Source organism: Saccostrea echinata, unplaced genomic scaffold (genome assembly GCF_033153115.1).
Source record: "Saccostrea echinata isolate AGI-Se365-2 ecotype Australia unplaced genomic scaffold, CSIRO_AGI_Sech_v1 ptg000009l, whole genome shotgun sequence".
NCBI classification, from domain to species: Eukaryota; Metazoa; Mollusca; class Bivalvia; order Ostreida; family Ostreidae; genus Saccostrea; species Saccostrea echinata.
This window is the reverse complement of record NW_026889758.1, coordinates 23,570,535-23,591,257: the sequence shown is the minus strand read 5'-3', so window position 1 is coordinate 23,591,257 and position 20,723 is coordinate 23,570,535. Positions and strand designations below refer to the sequence as shown.

Here is a 20,723-nt window from a genome sequence, read left to right as displayed (position 1 = left end):
CCCTGCCTTTTTCGGTATTGAATGCACAAAAACATCATTATTGATGCCAAAATTAATCAAAAGTTATTTTAACATTAATTCCTCTAGATCAAAAGTAAAACTTACTTGGGATGTTTGAAAAGTTTTAAGATTTTTCATGTTGACTCTTAAGTTAATAGCTCTTACCGCACTAACTACAGCTTCCAGACCACAAACATTATTGGCTCTAGATTTACAGAATATGGAATTTTTTTAGTAATAATGTTCCTTTTATTATGAAAATATTACTATATTGCAAAACAGGTAGTCCTGTACATAAAGTGACATTGTATAAATATTCTGACAAAGCGTTTGTGTTTAATCTACATTGAAAGAGTACTTGAGAAGGACAAAAAGACTACAGGAAATCTTCAGTTTTATTTGTCATATTAAATTTTTCTTCCGATAACAACTTTACTTAGGCTAGATTTGGAACTCTCCAGCATCGAAAACTTTACACCTCATTCTTTTCGAGGAGCTTCTGCTTCTGCCGCCTATTTCTCAGGATTGCCTTCTACTTCTAGTTCTATCATGTTGCGACCGCCTTCAACAACTGATTATTTTGTCACTTTTTGGTGTGCGCAGTTTTGGTCATTAAATCAAACATAAATGTGCTGTACAATTTTTAGTGCATGTAAAAACAACTTGATTAATTTAATCAAGTAAGAGAGCCTTGAAATGTTCAAAACTTGAAGCCGAGGAAGTGTCAGTTGGCAGAACATTCCAATTCCGAATTGTCCTCGGGTAAAAGACTCCTTCCGCAGTGTTACAGTATGGTTTCTGGAATGAGTTACAAGTTGCATGTTTCTGCTGTATCTTGTTGGTTTCAAGAGTCTCTCTGAAGAATCAATTTTTACCTGCCCATTTCATATTTTGTACATTAACACCAGTCTTGCGTTTCTTCTTTCTTCCAATGATGTCCAATTTAGTCTTCTAGCATGTTGGTAATAGAGGAGTTGTTAAGGTACCTGTTTGTAACATACCCGGCCGCTCTTCGTTGAATCATCTCTATCCGGTTTTTGTCCTCTTTTAAGTATGGGTCCCAGGTTGTACAAGCATATTCTACTGTTGGTAGTACTAGTGCCTTGTATGCCTTTTTCTTTATGGAAGCATTCCTGGTGTTAAGATTGCGTTTCAAGAAGCCCAGTGTGTTATTCGCTTTCTTATAGATGTCGGATATGTGCTGGTGTCACTTCATATTTGATGTTACAGTAATACCTAAATACTTAGCAGTTGTTATACGTGCTCAAGTACATGTCCATGTAACTGTGTTTGATTGGTGTTTTCTTTCTTGAAATGGATATGCCATTGCGTTTCTCTGTGAAAGCTTATATTCCAGGTTTGTTCTTATACAGCTAGTTTATTCAGATCGTCTTGTAGATGCATTCGGTCGATATCTGATGTTAAGGTGAGATAGACAATGATGTCATTTGTAAATAGTCTTGTTGTTGATTTTATTTTTTTCGGGCATGTCATTGATGTAATACAGAAACAAGGTATGACCTAGGACTGTTCCTTGAAGTACCCCTGATTCAACTTCAATAAATTGAAAAGAATTGAAAGACCTGTTAGAGACAGCCAACTGGATATCTTCAAAGACCTTTTTCAAGTTTTATTTTTAAGAAGCTAATCTGAATGTTTCAAGGGATGGACATTTTACAACTGCAGTATTAAACAGATAAATTGTGTTGGAATAATGAACTTTGGTGTGTGATGAAGGACATTATAATTTGTTTAATTTTCTTGAAAGATGATTATTGCATTTAATACATCTATAAATATTGTCTATACATGTACGTTGTTTTCTTTTCTCTTTAATAAAATTGAAAATGTGATTTTCTTTTTATTTCCAAAGGATTTTGCATATTATGAATCAAATTGTTGAAAGTTTTGAAAAAAAATAATTTATATTACAGTGTATTGATATACTGGTTATTTACCGGAGTTGTGAATCTTTACAATATTAATCCTAATATTGTTAGTCCACAATTAAATTTGGTCAAAACTGGTACTAGTATGACTTCAATAGATACTTTCAATAGAATTAAGTTTTAATATGTTCTTGAAATTAATATTGAGAAAATGATTTAAATTTCTTTAACACTTCTAGGAAGTTTTAACTACAGCAAATGATTAACAAAAATATACTTATTACTGATTTAACTAAGAGGTCTTGATTGATTGATTGATTGTATGTTGTTTAACGTCCTTGGTGTTTGTGACCAACACTTTAAATATGCTATATGATACCCTTTCCAGAGCCGAAAGGCGATATGTAATAGAATGAGACCTCCTCCAAGCATCCTTTATGATGTAGAGGATGAGGGTCATTCTATATAATGAGCCTAAGGCTCTAAAAGGGTATCATATATCCATCCCTAAATATTGCATGGATACAAGATTCCCGCCCAAGTAATCGGTAGAGTTGTCACAAACATTCCTTTAAAAAATGGTTCGGCACGTGGAGTTGTGCCTTACAAACGACATGTGCTCAGGTAGTACATACGACATACAGATATTTTTTTCTTCTTTAAAAAAAAGATTGCTTCGCTGCCTCGAAGGAAAATGTTATCGGATACCCTTTTTGAGCCTTAGGCTTATTACATAGAATGGCCCTCATTCTTTACATCCTAAAGGATGCTTGCGGAGGGCTTATTTTATAGGCTTATTAACTAGAGTATTGAATGCAGATGGACCAAAATAAACTCTCTGTGCAAGATACACCTGATGCCACTGGCGTTCTATAACAAATCGCTGTTGTCCTATTGCTAAACGTTGCTTTTCTATTTCAAGTCTCACTTTACCCACTGAAAGTCCCTACTTTTGAATTTCAAGTTTTCCACATTCGATATCAAAATTAATACTCTTTCATCAAAAGCGTCATGTGAAAATCGACGGGCTTTCTTTACAAGGCGTATCTCTGTTGGAGAGGGTTCCTCGTGTAGTAATGCTGAAAGTAAAGGGTAAAAAAAAAATTAGTTTGAAGGATCCTCTATTCATTCACTAATTGAATGTTATTTAATTTTGGAGGTATTTATTTATTGGATACTAAGAACATATTTTGTATAAAGGTGTAAATGTTAAAGTTTTCAAAAAAAAAAAAGGTACCAGTCTTTTACTACCTGGAAAAATGTTTAAAGACAAAATTTTCAGTAGTGTCATTCATTGTAGTCTAATAAAATGCTTAGAATGCTTGAATTCAAAGTTGTAAAATAAGCTATTACAACACCTTTCCATGAAGAGTTTAAACTGTTTAATAAAGATTTTTTTGTTTATGACACTTTTACTTACACGAAGGACATTTACATGAAGTTTCACTGTCCTTAGGCTGAGAGGTACTGCATTCTGCGGTATTGACTCCATCTTATAAGTTATCAATGGAGGTACCCCCCCCCCCCCCAAATCCCTTACACTTTCTTCTGAAGTTGCGTAAGGTCCATAAGAGGCGCTTTCCCTCCTCCAGTTTTAGCAGACTCTCTGCAATTTTGTATAATTTTCTTTTTGTGGCACTAGTGTAGGATGAAAACTTTATATTATTTCTTCAACTGTTCTGATGTGGTCACCTGTGTTTAAAATCGATCACTGTTCGTTCTCTTCTCCTTTTTACTTTTAACATTATTGTACAAAGTATAAATTGTTCAACAACTTAAGTGATAACGATTCATACAATATCACAGGCCTTTAGATCGCTTTAGTCCGACACAGAAAAAAATAATGGTATGGAACTCCTTACAGAGGGTATCAACTTTTGCAAATGAAATACTTTTAAATCAGATGATCTAAAATTTTACTTTCTATTCATATCTATTCATATATAACCAATATACATTTATTGACTTGGTTCCAGAGCAACATGCGTTTTGTTGGACCCAAGAACCAAAATGTTTGCCTGAGACCGTTAGGCCGAGGGCAAACAGTTTAGTTCGAGGGGTCGATAAAAGGCATTTTGCCCGAGAACACAGTAAATAAATATTTTATTATACCTTTTTTTTACATACATGTATCTTGGGACGTCCATGATACAAGTTTCATGTACCCGCACTGCGGTAAAACATGGTCAATTCCGTCACTATCAAACTCCAACGAATTCAAATGAGATTTAGCTGATCCCGCCCAAAGCGTGATGTAAGCGGTCCAATATCTCATCGACAGGTCCAATATTTCACTCCGCGGTCAAACACGATTTTTTATGGGCGTTTAGTAAGTCATTAGAAATGTTAAGACTTTTTTAAGTACAGATTTATATAGAAGCCAATTCTTAAAGGTATAACAATCTACATGTAGCAAAGTTCATTCCAAAATTCAGTATACCTTCCGAGATATGCTGAAATCAATTCCAAAATTAATCTTTTTTTTTACTCGAAATTAAATTGTAAAGCAGGTACGACGGGACAATTTTTCCATGGAATTTATTCTATACTCTCTTATAAATATTTTTAATTATATCTCTACAAAATACTAAGTTACCAACAACACTGAAGCGGTCTAATTCTTGAAAAACCTAAAAGTAAATAACACATTCCGGGAGAATTTTGTTCAATCATAGCTCTTTTTACATTATTATACAACATGACTGTAAAGCTGTTGAAGCAGACGTTTTACAATGTTTTTTCTCGAAAGGAATTATTACAGGCTAAACCTTACGATCTGGGGAAAAAAATCAACTTTAAAATGTTAATAAATTATGCAAATACTTTGCAACTGTTCGCTGCAGCTCAAACACAGTCAGTATTCATGTGGATGCCCATGGCCCAAGCTAATTTCGAGAGGAAAAAAGTCAACTCTGGAACTGATTTCAGCATATACGGAATTTCGGAATGAATTTTGGTTGTAGTGTAGATTGTTTATATGTAAAATAGATATAAATAGAAAACATTTAGATCATTTGATATGAAAGTATTTCATTGGCGAAAAGTGGATACCCTATGTAAGGAGTTCCATACTTTATCTTTTTTTACACCCCAAATTTTTTGTAGGTCGGATTAAAACGATCTAAAGGTCTGTGCACAATGTGGGCTTTTACGATGAAGTATAAGGAGGAAAAATAACTAACTGAAGTACTAGTTTGCAATTTTGAATTATCGTTCTTGCTTAGGCACACCCATTTTAAATATTTCTATTTTCTAGCTGTTGAACTGAGCATGCTGTGAAATAAATTGAATACCAGAGAGTTACAGATTCATCCATTGTAAGAATGTCCGATTATGTGCATTGCATTCCCCCGAAGTAAGCATGGTTCTCCTACCCTTGTTCCTTTAGTACCCTTCAACGGTGCCAAACAGCTATTGTGGTAAAAGTAAACACAAGTAAAAAAAAAGTGCGACATTACAAGGCCAAAAGTTTAAAGGTAAATTAAGTAGCGTATATGTTCAATTTACGGACGCCTAACTGCATTAACGTCGCCACCCTTTTTAGGTCACCTGAGTTTACTCAGGTGATCTATTGCTATCCGTTTTCGTCCGTCGGCGTGCGACGTGCGTTAACATTTGAACATTTTCAGCTTCTTCTCTGAAACCGCTCAACCAATTTCAATCAATTTTGGCATGTAGCATCTATGGGTGGAGGGGGACGAACTTTGTGAATTTCATGGTCCCTGCCCCCCCCCCCGGGGGGGGGGCTGAGGGGTGGGGCTAAAACCACCAAAAATAATGCAATCTTTAAAAATCTTCTTCTTTACTCTTGGACATCAAGCAGTCAAACTGTTGGCATGATTGTAATAAGCATTGAGCCCTCTACCAAAATGAAATTCATGGCCCCAGGGTCAGGGATTCTGGTGCTAGTGTGGGGCTTTATTGATTATATAGTGAAAATGCATTAATTCTTTGAAAAGCTTCTTCTCTGCTCCTGGGTATTAAATAAAGTAACTAAGTACATAGTTATGATGAGCAAGAATGCCTCTTTCAAAATTGTGACTTTCATGGCCCCAGGGTCAGGGTTTCAAGTGTTAAGGAGGGGCTCTATTGACTATATAGTGAAAATGCATTAATTCTTTTAAAATCTTCTTCTCTGCTCCTGGATATTAAATAAACTAACTAAGAACATAGATATGATGAGCATGGCTGCCTTTTCAGAAATTGTGAATTTCATGGCCCCTGGGTCAGGGGTTCGGGTGTTAGGGCGGGGCTCTATCGATTATATAGTAAAAGCATTAATTCTTTGAAAATCTTCTCTGTTCCTGGGTATTACATAAACTAATTTAGTGCATAGTTATGATGAGCATGGCTGCCTCCTCAGAAATTGTGAATTTCGTGGCCCCAGGGTGAAGGGTTCTGGTGTTTGGGCGGGGCTCTATTGATTATATAGGGAACATGCATAAATTCTTTTAAAATCTTCTCTGCTCCTGGGTATCATTCAAACAAAGGAAGTGCATGGTTATGATAAGGAAGAGTTCCTCTTCCAAAATTGTGAAATTCATGGCTTCTGGGTCAGGGGTTCTGGGGAAGGAGGGGGGCTCTATTGATAATATAGTGAAAATGCATAATTTCTTTCAAAATATTTTTTCTACTACTGGTAATAAAGCAAAGAAACAAGTGTATAGTTATGATGAGCAAGGTGCTTCTTCCAGAATTGTGAGTTTATGGCCTCTGGGTAAAATGTTCTGGTGTAAAGGGGGGGGGGGGTATTTATTTAATAATATAGTGAAAATGCATTTCTTTGAAAATCTTCTATGCTTCTGGGCATATTCGAGGCAAACAGAGTAAAATTTTAATATGCAAGGGTATTTTTACCAGAGTTTTGAACCCCTGGATTATTTTGTCAAGTGTTCTGGTCCTGGCCAGGGCTCTATGAACTTGTATTCTGCTGAGCAAAGTTATTCCCCTTTGTCATTTACCTTTGATAATTAATAACTGTAAATATTGTATTTGAAAGGTTAATAGAATAAGAGAATTATGCAAGAATAATTTATTTATTCTATAATACAAAAAGTACTTTTATAGTTTTAATGAACAGGTAGACTTGGAAATAATAGAGGAATAAAAGAGAGGCAAAAATAACTTATCTTTTTTAATGTTCTTCAAAGGCCAAGAGAGACCAATGTGAGAAGTAATAATATGGGGTTAAAAATAGACATTTTGTTAATAGTCTGCATAGTAATAGTGATAAATGGGGGACAGATAGATTCTATACCAATTATTTTGTTGATGCTTATCATTCTATTTTTCTTGCTTTTGGGCAACAAAGCTTCATTTATCAGTTTATGGATCCTCTAAATTGTTGTATTGTACTCAGGTGACCGTGAAGGCCCTCGAGCCTCTTGTTTAGGGATAACGATCTCTGTAATGGTGCAGGTTTAGGTGTGTTTCACTTTGCTTTGTTTTTGATTCAAATATTTTACAGAAATAAAACAAATTGTTATTATGCAAGAGAGGAATTGATCAAAAATAAAATGAATTATCCATCTATCACTTCGCGTATGTATATTTGTCCGCCATGCTTACTGACCTTGATAAATTTCTTTGGGACAGCCATTGAATAATTTGGAGCGGATCTTATAAGTTTCCTCCTATTAATAAGTAATAAAGCACAAAACATAAAACTGCCTCCTGGAATGCAGTTATTTATTGTTAATTTTTTTTTTCTCTTAAACCAATCTTAATATTCCTAACAACCAAAATGAATTTGAATTACCATATTTATGTTGGATTCCGAGATTTCATAAAAATCCTTACAAAGATACATAACGGGTTCCAGTAAATGTTCTATCAAGCCTCTTTCTTTAATTTACTCCTCACTAAAATATTAACAACAGTGAAGGAGAAACTTAAGGAGTACTGTGCAACAGTATATTCTAGAAGTGGTGTAAACCAGATGTGGATACTTAAAAATTCCACGGAATGTTTGGAAAATTTGAAGTCACAAAATTTACCAAAATCAATAACTTAAAAACTTACGACTTTTCAACTCTGTATACAACCATTCCCCCCGATAAATTAAATTCCAGGCTTTTTGACATCATTGAGAGCTGGTTTTTCTTTTTCAATAAAAATGGAACTCGTAAACTTACTAACCTTGTCATTGGTCATTTGCAAAATTTTGTTAAAAAACATTCTGATTGTATATAAAAGTACTCTGAAGTTGACATTCAAAAGATGCGTGAGTTTTTGATTGACAATATCTATGTGATTTTTGGAGACCAGGTCTTCCAACAATCTGTTGGAATTCCCATGGATACCAATCAGGGATGGGGTAATTGTAATTAGTATTTGTAATTGAGCGTAATTAATTACATTTTTTAAAGTAATTGGAAGTAAGTTGTATTTGAGCCAGTCTTCAATTACAAGTAATTGAATGTATTTAAATACATTTCCAAAAATGTCATGTATTTTCAATTACTTTTCAATTACATTTCAATTGCTATTTTTTAAGTTATTAGTTTAAAAAGGTGTCTTTTCAAGATACACAGTTCAGTATACATGTGTGGCATGGGCTTGTGTTTGTGTAACAATTAAATGTCTCAGAATGTTTAATTTGTTTACACAGCATGTCACACTGCCCAGGGCAATAGGTAGAGGTCTACTTTTGTCCAGGTGTGAACCCCTCTAATACTCAAGAACAAAAACACTGAATAAAAGTTCACTATAGTAAAAACTTATTCAGAACCAATCATGAATTCAATAGTATTTAATGTCCCAGAAAATGTTTCTGAAAATTTTAAAGTCAAAATCATTCCACGTTTCCTTGTCTTTCTCGGTTAGCCCAAAGGTATTTAGCTGTACCAGCGACTTCAGTACCCGTTGAAAGACTTTTCAGCGTGGCTGGAAAACTGTTCAGACCAGAAAGACGTCGTTTGAGTGATGCTGTGTTTGAAAATCTGATGATGATTAAAATGAACTCAAACAGTAAATACATTTCAGTACATAATACTTTGTGTATCCCAATGCCGTTTATATATGTAATCTCAAGATTTTTTAAAAATAAAACTTAAGTAATTGAAATGTATTTAATTACATTTAAATTTGTCAAAGTAATTGAGAGTAATTAATTACATTTGAAAAAAATCAATGTAATTGTAATTGTAAGTAATTGACAAAATTATCAATGCATTTGAATGTAATTAATTACAATTCAAAGTAATTGACCCCAACCCTGGTACCAATTGCGGCCCGTTGTTAGCAGACCTATTTTTGTATTCATATGAAGCAGAATTTATTCAAAATCTTATATGTGAGAAAAAAATCTCTTGCTGTGGCCTTCAACTCGACATATAAATATATCGACGATGTATTATCAATTAACAATAGTTATTTCCATTTATATGTCTACACGATATATCCTAGAGAGCTTGAAATAATAGATACCACAGAGTCTGACACATCTGTTTCATATTTGGATAAGTTACTACTAGAAAAAGACGTTAATGGTAATCTAACAAACAAGCTTTATGATAAACGTGATGACCTTAACTTTTCAATCGTCATCTTCCCTTACTTATGCAGCAATATACCCTTATCACCTGCATATGGGGTGTATATCTCTCAGTTGATTCGATACGCTAGAGCATGCTCTACGTATAAACAATTTCTAAAACGAGTTAAGTTATTGACGAACACGTTGACGAAAGAGGAATATCTACAGTCTCGTTCAAAGTCATCATTTTGAAAGTTCTATGGTCGATACAATGACCTTGTCAGCAAATACAATCTATCATTAAATCATATGTTGACTGACGTTTTTCATACTAATTAATATGCCATTATTTACACATTGAATTGTCGACGGATTTTTCCATTAATTACCGATCATGAGGAGCACAAGGCGGGTGTGACCGGTCGGCAGGGGATGATCACTCCTCCATGGCACCTGATCCTTTTTGGAGGTCCGTGTTTGCTCTGCTCCCAATTTGTATTGTTTTAATGGACTTTGAGCTTGAATACTGTTCTTTATCTCCATATTTCATTTAAAGAATTTATGCATTTTCACTACATGATCATTAGAGCTCAAATCGATTGTCATTCGTAGTAAATGGTATCGTTTGAATTCCATTCTGTGGGTTATAGTTCCAGCCTCATCAAACCTTCATTTACTCTTAATCGTTGTGCAATAAAAGTATTTGGACTCCGCGACTACTAACAAGTCATGTTTCACTGTTTCATCTTTCAATCTATCTGCTTATATTCCCTCTGGGTGGGAGAACAAGATTATTTTACTCGATTAGGTATCGTGTGTCATCATTAAGCCAGCAGTTTTTAGGACATTGTTTTCTAATTTTCTGAAATAGCTGTTTATTCTCATAAATGTTTGGGCTTACAGAATCAATAGGTGGGCTTTTGATCTTTATAAACGTCCAGCATATAGCGATGCGAGATAAGGTATCTATTTCTGTCACACTTACGATGCAATTTATATACTTCATTATCCTCGCCAGAGAGGTATAGAAGCACTTGAAGCAAACAAACTACGGGATTTAATTTGTTGTATGCAGCTTAAAATCTGAATTGATTTTCGACAATATTGTTGTAAGATTTTTTTCAATCAATGAAAGAAGTACAGTAACCTGCATAAAACGCCATGAAGAGAGTAACTGGAATGCTTGATTCAGAGTACTTTGACCCTTGTCCTTGTGACTTTAAAATCTGTAAGGATCATCTTCTCCTTAGAGTGTACGGTATACCAGTAAAGTTTTATGCCTGTCAAGCTAAAGGTTCTCAAGAAATCAAGCGAACTGCAGCGAACAATATCTTTCTCTGTACATAGTAGTATGACCTTTGACCTTTAAAGCAATAGGAACATTTACTCTCTAGGGGTACGATTGTTCCCAGTTTGATGATATCTGTCCGGCAAAGAGTTCTGAAGATATATTGATCGGACAATATCTATCTTCTCATGCCCATATTATTTTGACCCTTAGGCTTTGGTAAATAATATCTGTTTTTCATCCCTGAATTTTTTGGTAAAAGGCACCCTCCAGTTCGACTGAAAAACAAACATATTTCTAAAAACACATTCAATAATAAGCAAATCATTTACTAATTAATGTATTGAGAAAGGAAGTTGTTATGTGTTGATATTCTTTAATTTCAGAAATTAAACACACATTTCAAACAACTCACAAAGTCTAATATAATGATGCGAGGTTCAATCAGCTTAAATATGACCAATAAATACGATTGTCTAAACTTCTGGAAAATACGTAAAACAAATCGTTAAAACTTGACAATTTTGTGTTTATTTTTTGAGACAGGATTTTTTAAGAAAAACCTAACCACCCGGACGCAAAACAAAGAATATATTTACTGTGGCGCTAACCCATGAATTTTTTTTTTTACCTCAAAACAAAAAGAGATTATCTACTCCTTAAACAAAACAAGTGTACCAAGCTAATGTCTGTCAAGCAGAAGGTTCTCAAGATATTGAGCGGACATCTTCCTATGTCTAGGGTAGTTTGACCCTATCCTTCGGTCTTGTGACCTCAAAATAAATAGGGTCATCTACTACAGGGGTACAAGGTTACATTTTCTTAAACAAAGGGTTAATATATTGAGAGGACACCATCCTTCTATGTCCAGAGTATTTTGACCCCTAAACTTTGATCTTGTGATCTCAAAATCAATAGGGGTCGTCTACTTCTAATTATGGGGTAAAAATGTTTTCAATAAAGCAAAGAATTCTAAGTTATTTTGCGGAAAACTCTTGGTCTAGCGACCGACTGACAGATGCAAACCAGTATGCCCCCTTTTTCAAAAGGGGGGAGGAGTGTGACAATTACGGGACATCTGTTTCTGTATATCATGTGTCTGAAAATATTTAAGATTTTACAATTTTTGGTGCATATCAAAAAAGAAATCACAACCATATCATAAAAACAGAACATCTGAGAATAACTGATAAAAGAAATCTCAGTTTCATATGGTTTTAAAAGTAAGAAATGCGTTTTTAAATTCGTTAGACATGTTTTGTCTTAAGCTTGATATGTACATGTAAAATGTACCACTGCTCTGTGAACATATAAAAGCTTGACTACTACATCATATTAGCTTTTTATTTGCATTGAATATACATACTTTATGAACCTTTATTTAAAATATATAATTTTTTTAATTTTAAGAATTTTATACAACTCAAAAACCAAATCACAATCTTCTCCAACGAACATTTGTTTGTTTGCTAAACCTCCCTTCAAGAATTTTTCTCATATTGATAAGCCAACACTTGCCCTTAAAGGGCTGCAAATTTAGACCTGTACTCGGCACTTGCGGCCTTTTAGAAGTGCGGTATCAATTCCTTACTCCGCGACTCTAAAGCAAACACTCTAACCACTGCGGCATGCGGGCAACTTAGCACGTGTTTGTAAAAACTGTACAAGTCTCAGTCTTGTTTTATTTGTATACATTATACGATTAAAGAAAAATTAACAATTATTCTATAATGAGATACTACTCAGAACTAGGATCAATGCTAACTGCATTGTGTTTGGTTGGATGTCGGACTTGTATTATTAACAGATCCATCTTTTTCATGAGAAATACACTTCACTTTAGCAATACGTGACTTTTTAATAATCAAGTACACCCCACCATTTAGTATACCTCCCATGTTAGTAAATATTGCCAGGAGCTCAAGGACTTCAAACGGAGTATTGTCCACCAATTGCCAGACACCATGAAGCGGCAAGGCCCACCACTGAATGAAATAGGCGGCAACAAACAAGGACATGTTCTTGGCTGCCCTAGCTGATCTTTGGCTCGAAGATTTGTGATTCCTCAGTGATGCTGTAAGAAAATCGCAGTATTCTTTAAATGTGGTGCGATTTTTTAATTATATAATATTTTTGAAATTGCTGTTTTTTTTTTTTATTAAACCAACTATAAACTAGTTATAATTATAACGGAAACGGTTACAGATGTTCCCCAAACGGCTCCTCTTTTACCTTGTAAAGTCGCGTTCCCTACAATCTTCAATGGATTAGGCGATGATTTCGTATGATAAAACTACACATATATTTATCAAAGTGCATTTTCGGATCATAACACAGATATAGTCATATGAGTATTAGCCAGTTATATTTCTGTTCACTTGAATGAGCGCACATGTTTTCAAAAGATGCCATAAATATAAATCATTTAAAAGTAGTATCTAATAATGTGGAGCAGACTTTTTTTTTTTAAATTCAAGGAATTTCCAATCAGAATTCAGCACGTATGCTTGCATGTGTTTATTTCTGATACCATAATGCAGTGTCGCATATACTTTGCCCCAATTTTGAATTTTGTCTTGTTTCGTTGAAAACAAAAGTGATGGTCATTTACAGCTTTAGCCAATTTAGCCATGCACGCGTTTTTAGCTCACCTGAGCTGATGGCTCAAGTGAGAGTGAGCTTTTCTGATCAAAGAGTGTCCGGCGTCCGTCTGTCTGTAAATTTTTCACATTTTCAATTTCTTCCCGAGAACCACTGGGCCAATTTCAACCAAACTTGCCACAAAGCATCCTTGGGTGTAGGGGATTTAAGTTTGTTCACAAGAAGTGCCACGCCCTCTTTCAAGGGGAGATAATTAAGAATTCGTGAAAATTTGGTTTAAAAATATTCTTCTTAAGAACCGCTGGACAAGAAAAGATGAAACTTATTTGAAAACTTCATTACATACTGTAAGTTCAAGTTTGTTCATATCATAACCCCCGGGAGTAGGGCGAGGCCACAAGAGGGAGTCGAAGTTTTACACAGGAATACATGTTTATAGGAAATGTCTCAAAAATCTTCTCGAGGACAGCAAAGTCATGACTAGTCATATTATTATGGAAGTATCCTCAGGTAGTGTAGACTCAAGTTTGTTTCAGTCATAACTGGTGGTAGGGCAGGGCCACAACAGAGGGTCAAAGTTAACCATAGGAATATATAGGAAATATCTTTAATAAAAAAATTCTTCTCAAGAACAGCTTAGCCATTAATAGTCGTATTAATATAAAAAAATCTTCAGGTAGTGTAGATTCAAGTTTGTTCAAATCATGACCCCTGGGGGGGTTGGGCGCAGACACAACAAGGGGCCAAAGTTTTAAAAGGGAATATATAGGAAATATCTTTAAAATTTTCTTCTCAGGAACAGCTAAGCCATTATTAGTCATATTAAAGAGACACTGTGACGGAAAAACGGGAAAATTGACAAAAGAAGTATTTTTGCAAGACACATGCAAATTTTATTTATTCTTGAAAGTATTAGGTTTCAGAAAATTACAGGTTTCAGAACCTGAAAAATCTACTTTTATGGAGAAAAATATATGAAAAAATAATTTTAGTTTGCCCCAACACGAAAATTTTGATTCATTTCTTCCTCTTTAAGGTACGCATGCGCAGAAAAGTTGAAGAAGTTACCATGGTGTCAATTCCATAGATATAAATGTCGGATGATCGAGGATTTTGATATAATCTTCAAAAAAGATTAACAGAACTTATTCCGCACTTTTGATTGCTCCAATTCAATATTGTTTACAAGTTTCAAGCTAAATATAAGACGCATGACCTTGACATTGTTGACATCGACGATAACAATCACGCCATAGATACAACTTTCTTTTTTTACATTTTGCAGTCTTATCTTGCTTTTATCGTGCAGTTGAGATCTCAAACCTTATTCATATTTCTCATAAATCTGTAGCTTTATGATACAATTATCTTAAAAGAAACACATGATAATGACTCACTATGTAACTTTAATACATACGTATCCTCAGGTAGTGTTGAATCAAGTTTGTTCACATTATGACCTCCAAGGGTTGGACCACAACAGAGGTAAAAGTTTTACATAAGAATATATAGGAATCATCTTGAAAAATAGATGCATCCTCAGGTAGTGTAGATTCAAATTTGTTCAAATTTAGGGTTGGGCCACAATCAGAGTTTTACATAGGAGTACATAGGGAAAATAAATCTTTAAAATTCTTCTGCTCAACAACGGCAAAGCCATGATTAGTAATATTGATATGGAAGCATCCTGAGGTAGTGTAAATTTAAGTTTGTCCCCTTCGTAAACTTTTCAATACTGAACTGATTTCTGCTTTTTCCTAGCCAATGTGCTCAGGTGAGCGATTTGGCCCATGGACCTCTTATTTTAGATATCTCACAAATACCTTCTTACAGGGTCTCAATACATACCTCTGTTTATTGATAACAGTCAGATTACGGTCATTAAAGAATTAGCCAATCAGATCTCAGCACATGTGTATGCATGCCCTTGCATTGACTAGTATCATTCAACCTACCAGGAACCTATTATTCTTCATTCTAAATTTCGTCCTGTTTTGTTGAACACTGTGAAAGTTATGGTCATATATAGTTTCAGCCAATAAAATATGCACCACACTTGCATGCGTTTACTTTCAAGAAACTTCGTGTCATATTGTAGATTTTTATAATATGTGCCTGTTTTTCAAATTTCATAATATTTTATCAAAAAACAAGAAGTACATGTAATTGAGATTTTAGCCCCAGTCAATCAGATCAAAGCACACATGCATGCACACCCGTGATTCATGCTAATTCAACCATAATTATCATCTTGTCTTGACTACTAATACATGTATTTGTTTTTATTTTCAAAGCATTTCATTAAAAAAATCTACCGTCACTAGCGCGCTTCATAAGATATGCCTACGTGACAAGTCCATGTGATTTACACACCGATATAACACTCATAAAACTAGGGAAAAAAATCCTAAATTATATTTAAATGAAATATATGGAGATAACAAACAGTATTCAAGCTCAAAAGTCCATTCAAACAATACAAATCAGAAGCAGAGCAAACAAGAACCTCTAAAACATCAGAGGTGGGATCAGGTGCATGGAGGAGTGAGCATCCCGACCGGTCACACCCGCCGTGTGCTCTTTGTCATGATCAGTAACTTAGTAAGTGCTACACGTATGCTCTGCTGTACGGAGTATTTTATACAACTTGCCCACTAAAAGCATTTCCATTTTAATTTCATGTTACTATACCGGTACGGACAATTTTCTACATAATCGAAGTTTAAGGGGATGAAGGACACATGGTCACATGACTCTGTTTAACTACGTCATAGTCTCCTTTTATATAAGTGCAAAATGTGTAAAGCATCAGTTCTTGTATAAATTTTTGACAATTTTTTATCTTTAATTACCATCTTGTATTAAAAAAAATAAAAAGTTTTAACATTCTTGTAAACAATAACAAATTATGAAAAAGATTGATCCACTCCTCTGTTTCTCTAAACTGCGCGTCCAACAAGTCGGTGACGTCATACACGATCTGTTAGTACAGCAAGATCATACTCGGTGAATACAGTGGTGGTATTATTTTGTAAAAACAGGTCATAATCAGTATATGATGAAATATTTTGAGAAACGGGGAACACAAAAATTATTTTTGCATGGCTGATGACGGAAATCTTATGTAGGTATATCTTATTTCGCTTTGTAAGCTTACGTGTGACGTCAGAGTTGGGTTTTCCCGTACTCGAGAAATGTAATTTAAAACATGACACGTTTTTGTCATGCTTATGTCCTCTTTAACGATGTCCTGTGCAATATTGAAGTCAGCTTCACCATTTGAAATTTTTAGTTAATCAATATTTTGAAGAACTTGCATTTCAACGTAAATTTTAAAATATTGAATGATAGAATTTTTTGTAAATTACGCTTTTTGTTGTTTAAGTTGTCTTAAAAAATACGTATTTTTCCCCATCCAGATGCAGTGTGATAGAAGGAACTTGCTTTTTCGAATTTTAAACCCTATTCAATTCTGATATATTTTAAAAGAAACATGTCCACTTACATAATTTATATATATGCTTAAAAAATCCCTTTATGGACGGAGTAATGAGCCCGGAAACATGGAGAATTAAAACTCCACTTAGATACTGTAGGGCATAGTATTTGTCAATCAATATCTCTAAAATAAGGTAAGAAACCTAATGATAAAACTGCTTTAAGATATGTGGGACATACTTAATTGGAAATATACAAAATATGAAAAAAAAATTTCAGCTCAACGTCCTTCTTCCCCTTAAGCTTTTTTTCTATTGGAAAAATACTTATATGGCTTGACTGTGCTGAAAAAATACACTGATCTTGAGAGAAAATCCAGATTTTATTCTAATACTGGTATTTGTTTAATTTTATACCTGTCACCTTCTTTCCTTCAATTTTAATATGCTTCCACGTCAGAATGTACAGCATTGTGCTGAAAATGAGCACAAGTAGAACCGGAAGTGTAGAAATAAATGTCACTACTTTCTCGCCCACGATTCCACAGCTAAAACAAATAAATAGATAATAATCGAAATTAATTTAAATAGATTAAAAAATTATAAAAATTGAGAATGAAAAGTAACTTAAAACTTTGGGTTTGGAGTTTTACAGATTTTTGATACTTTGTATTTGCTCTTCAAATAAGTAGATATGCATGTGCATTTACAATTATGTGGTAAGTATAATTAAATATTCTAGAGTTTACCGTACTTCATCTATGAAATGTCGATTCAAACAAAACTCGTGTACGAGTATAAAGTCTTAACTCTCTTTAAGCTTATTCTGTGGACTAAACTTATTTTCATGGGTCCATTTTAAAATTTTTTATTGTTTCTTCCTTGCACCGACCAAACAAACATTTTCGAAAATTTCTTGTACACCAGTTTTATGAAATTTTTCTATACAAATTGTGCACTGAAGCACAGACAGACAAATATGGATGAGAACATAACACCCTTCCACCTTCGTTGGCAGAAGTAATACTCATCTCAAGACAAACCAGAAACTTTTTTAGTTGATTTTTTATCATAAGACCATTTCGTGGGACCTTTTACCGTTTTTAAAATCAATATTTCAATCCAAACCTCATTTTTCTTAACGTCGAATAACTTTTGTTCACAGTAAAGAATATTGATTTGAGTTGTCATTTGTGTTTGATGCAGTATATAATCTTTAGAGCCTAAGGTAAGAATTAATTTAAGAATTATTAAATCAATTCAATGGGCAGAATTTTTTTGCCATTGACTGTTTCCAATAATTGAAACATCTACGTTGCAGCATTGGCCAAAGGAAATCAGTAGATCTTGTATTTTAAGAGAACAGGTGGTTTTTAATGCTAGAAAGTGATGAAGCAAAACCAAACAGAAAGAGTAAAATTGAAATCTCTTTGCATGAAATACTTATCTATCTTACTATGTCCCGGTTGGTCCGAGCTGCTTGTAGGAAGCCAAGAATACGCAAATAATAAATGGTACACCTAAAGCAACGGAGATTATTCTCCAGTCTCTGGCTCCATAATTCAAATTACACTTAAACTTTATCAACAGAAAGGCATTCGTTGCGATGATGAAAACCAATGAAGTTTGGGCAATTGTGAACTCGTAGAGTACGAAACCGTAAAATTCGCATAGGTTTATAGGATGGACATGCCCGTGAACTATTAACATATGGATATGGTCCGTGCAATGGACCAAGTGAAGCATAATATCACATACAGCCATGTAAATGGCGAAACGCTCACACTTGCTCCATCCAAAGAAGAAGTTCACATTCCTTTTATTTCTTATAGAGGTGGCTATTACTAATCCCGCGCAGAGGACACTAAGTCCTATGAAAACTAAGGCTGTAGAATGAAGCACAAGAAACCGCCCATCATGTATTCCAAAAATTTTGAATTTGTATCTTTCGTCCATCGTTATGTATGCCAGTCATTCCCTTCTACTAGTGTCCCTGATGGTGGTGCTATCATATTTCTAGCTGTCATGAAGCAAATCAAAAATTTTAATTAATCCCTGGTACTTCATTTTCCACATCCAATTAATGTCTCATTGTTGCAATTTTCATCCAGGTCTCTTAAAATTAAACACGAGAAAGTAAAAGTTATCAATTTCCTTTCTCATTAAGAGGCCACTTGAATGAAGACAATGCCATCTTAAAGTTTTAAGAATGTTTTTAATTGTTCCATTAAAACAAATGCATTCAGACTGATTCCACGGTTTTACTGCTTAATCTTATCAAAGCAACAGCACAATCCAGACAGAAAAGTGGTTGGCTTTATAGAAGAACAATCTACTAGGTATTCCTGTCTGTTAGTTCTGTCACACAGACACTTAATGTACGATAATTCTAACTTCTGCCACGCAGTAACCAGTAATCTGAAACTGCATTATACACTGATATAAAATCGTTAGAAATAAATTTCAGCTTTTTTTTGACGTACGATTTTCATAGATTTTTGCAAATGTTTCAAATCTAAGATATTCCAACAAAATTGTGATATGATGACACACATAATTTGAAATTTTTTTTTATTAAATTGTCGGTTAGCACTAGTTCATATCATGAATATTCATAAACTTGGAAGATGAAGGCTGAGTTTTTTATATTTCAGTTAACAAAATAATTAACAAGTCTTAAATTTTCTACTCAAATTAGCACTGTTATGTGTGGTATCGAAAGAGTTTTGACGTATTAAACTGATTGGTAAACTCTACTTATATGAAAAATTTAATAATTTTGGTCGGAATATGCTAATTATCACAATGATTGAGACTTGAAATGCTCAGGAGTAAGATGTTTTAAAAAGACAAAAATGTATTTTGAATATAAGAACAACTTAGCCCCGTCTACAGGCCTGGTCCTGGGGTCACATATTCACAGTTTGGTAAAGGACCCATAGCTTACTGCCATCATGCATTACTTCGTTTGCCAAATGTCTGGAATAAACAAGATTTTCACAGGTACACTGTATTATTTATTTTTACTATATAGCTAACCAATTCCCTCCCTGGGGCCTGAGCCTAGCATGAATTTCAAATTTTGTAGAGGTCTAGCTTCTCACTATCACAATGAAGATTCTCATAGGTACAATGTATTTATTATATATGATTGACCTATTGATAGACCAAAAAAGACGCCCGCATGGCGCAGTGGTTAGACCGTCTGCTCTAGAGTCGCGGAGTAAGGAGTTTATCCTTACGTCGCGGGTTTGAATCCCACTGCGAGACGTAGAGACCGGTCCTTCAGATGAAACCGTATAAAACTGAGGTCCCATGAGCTCCTAGTAGGTGCTTGCACGACAAAAATCCCTCACTGCTCAATGGCCCTGAGTGCCGAGTATAGGTCAAAATTTGTAGCCCTCCACTGGCAAGTGGTTGCGTCACTTGTGAGTGAAAAATTCTCGAGAGGGACGTTAAACAATAAAAAAGACAAAAAAAAATTTCAAAAGGTTTATTATATTTTCAATACATTAACAGTCTGGTCTCACGGTAAGCCCTAATTCTTGGTTCTAGAGGTCATTCTTTTGGAATATAACATTTTTTTAAGATAACGACCTCCTCCTTCTACTCCTGAAGACGATTTGCTATGTCCAAAAGTTTAGAAGGAATGTTGATGGTTTTGGCCCTACACCTCATCAGACCCCAGAGGGTTGACACCATGAAGTAAATTTTTTTGTTCCCCTTGGCCCATAGATGCTGCACCAAAGTTGGTTGGATGAAATTAGTAGTTAAAAAGAAGCTTCTAATGTTCCAAATGTCGCAGGGTCATGGTCTTTTTTGTTCAAAGAAAACAAACATGATCCGGTCTCAATTTTATATTTAATCATATGGATTAAGAAAAAAATCTTAGAAATAAAAAAAACAAACAGCACACATACAAGTCAAAAGTCATACACAAAACACGTAACATACTTCGTAATAAATAAAGGTTTTTGCATATATGATACATGTATACCTGACGTCACAATAGCTGTATCAGCTTCCAGGAC

At 34.4% G+C, this 20,723-nt stretch overlaps 1 protein-coding gene across 1 annotated transcript; it reads right to left on the bottom strand.

Moving 5' to 3' along the window:
- Positions 1–12,083: 12,083 nt before the first annotated feature.
- LOC133183478 (uncharacterized) lies at positions 12,084–18,942 on the bottom strand. Its single transcript, XM_061318435.1, has 3 exons — positions 18,149–18,942; positions 17,110–17,240; positions 12,084–12,728 (listed from the first exon to the last, which is right to left on the bottom strand). The coding sequence occupies exons 1-3, from the start codon at positions 18,646–18,648 to the stop codon at positions 12,415–12,417; spliced, it is 945 nt and encodes a 314-aa protein (XP_061174419.1). The 5' UTR covers positions 18,649–18,942; the 3' UTR covers positions 12,084–12,414.
- Positions 18,943–20,723: the final 1,781 nt, after the last annotated feature.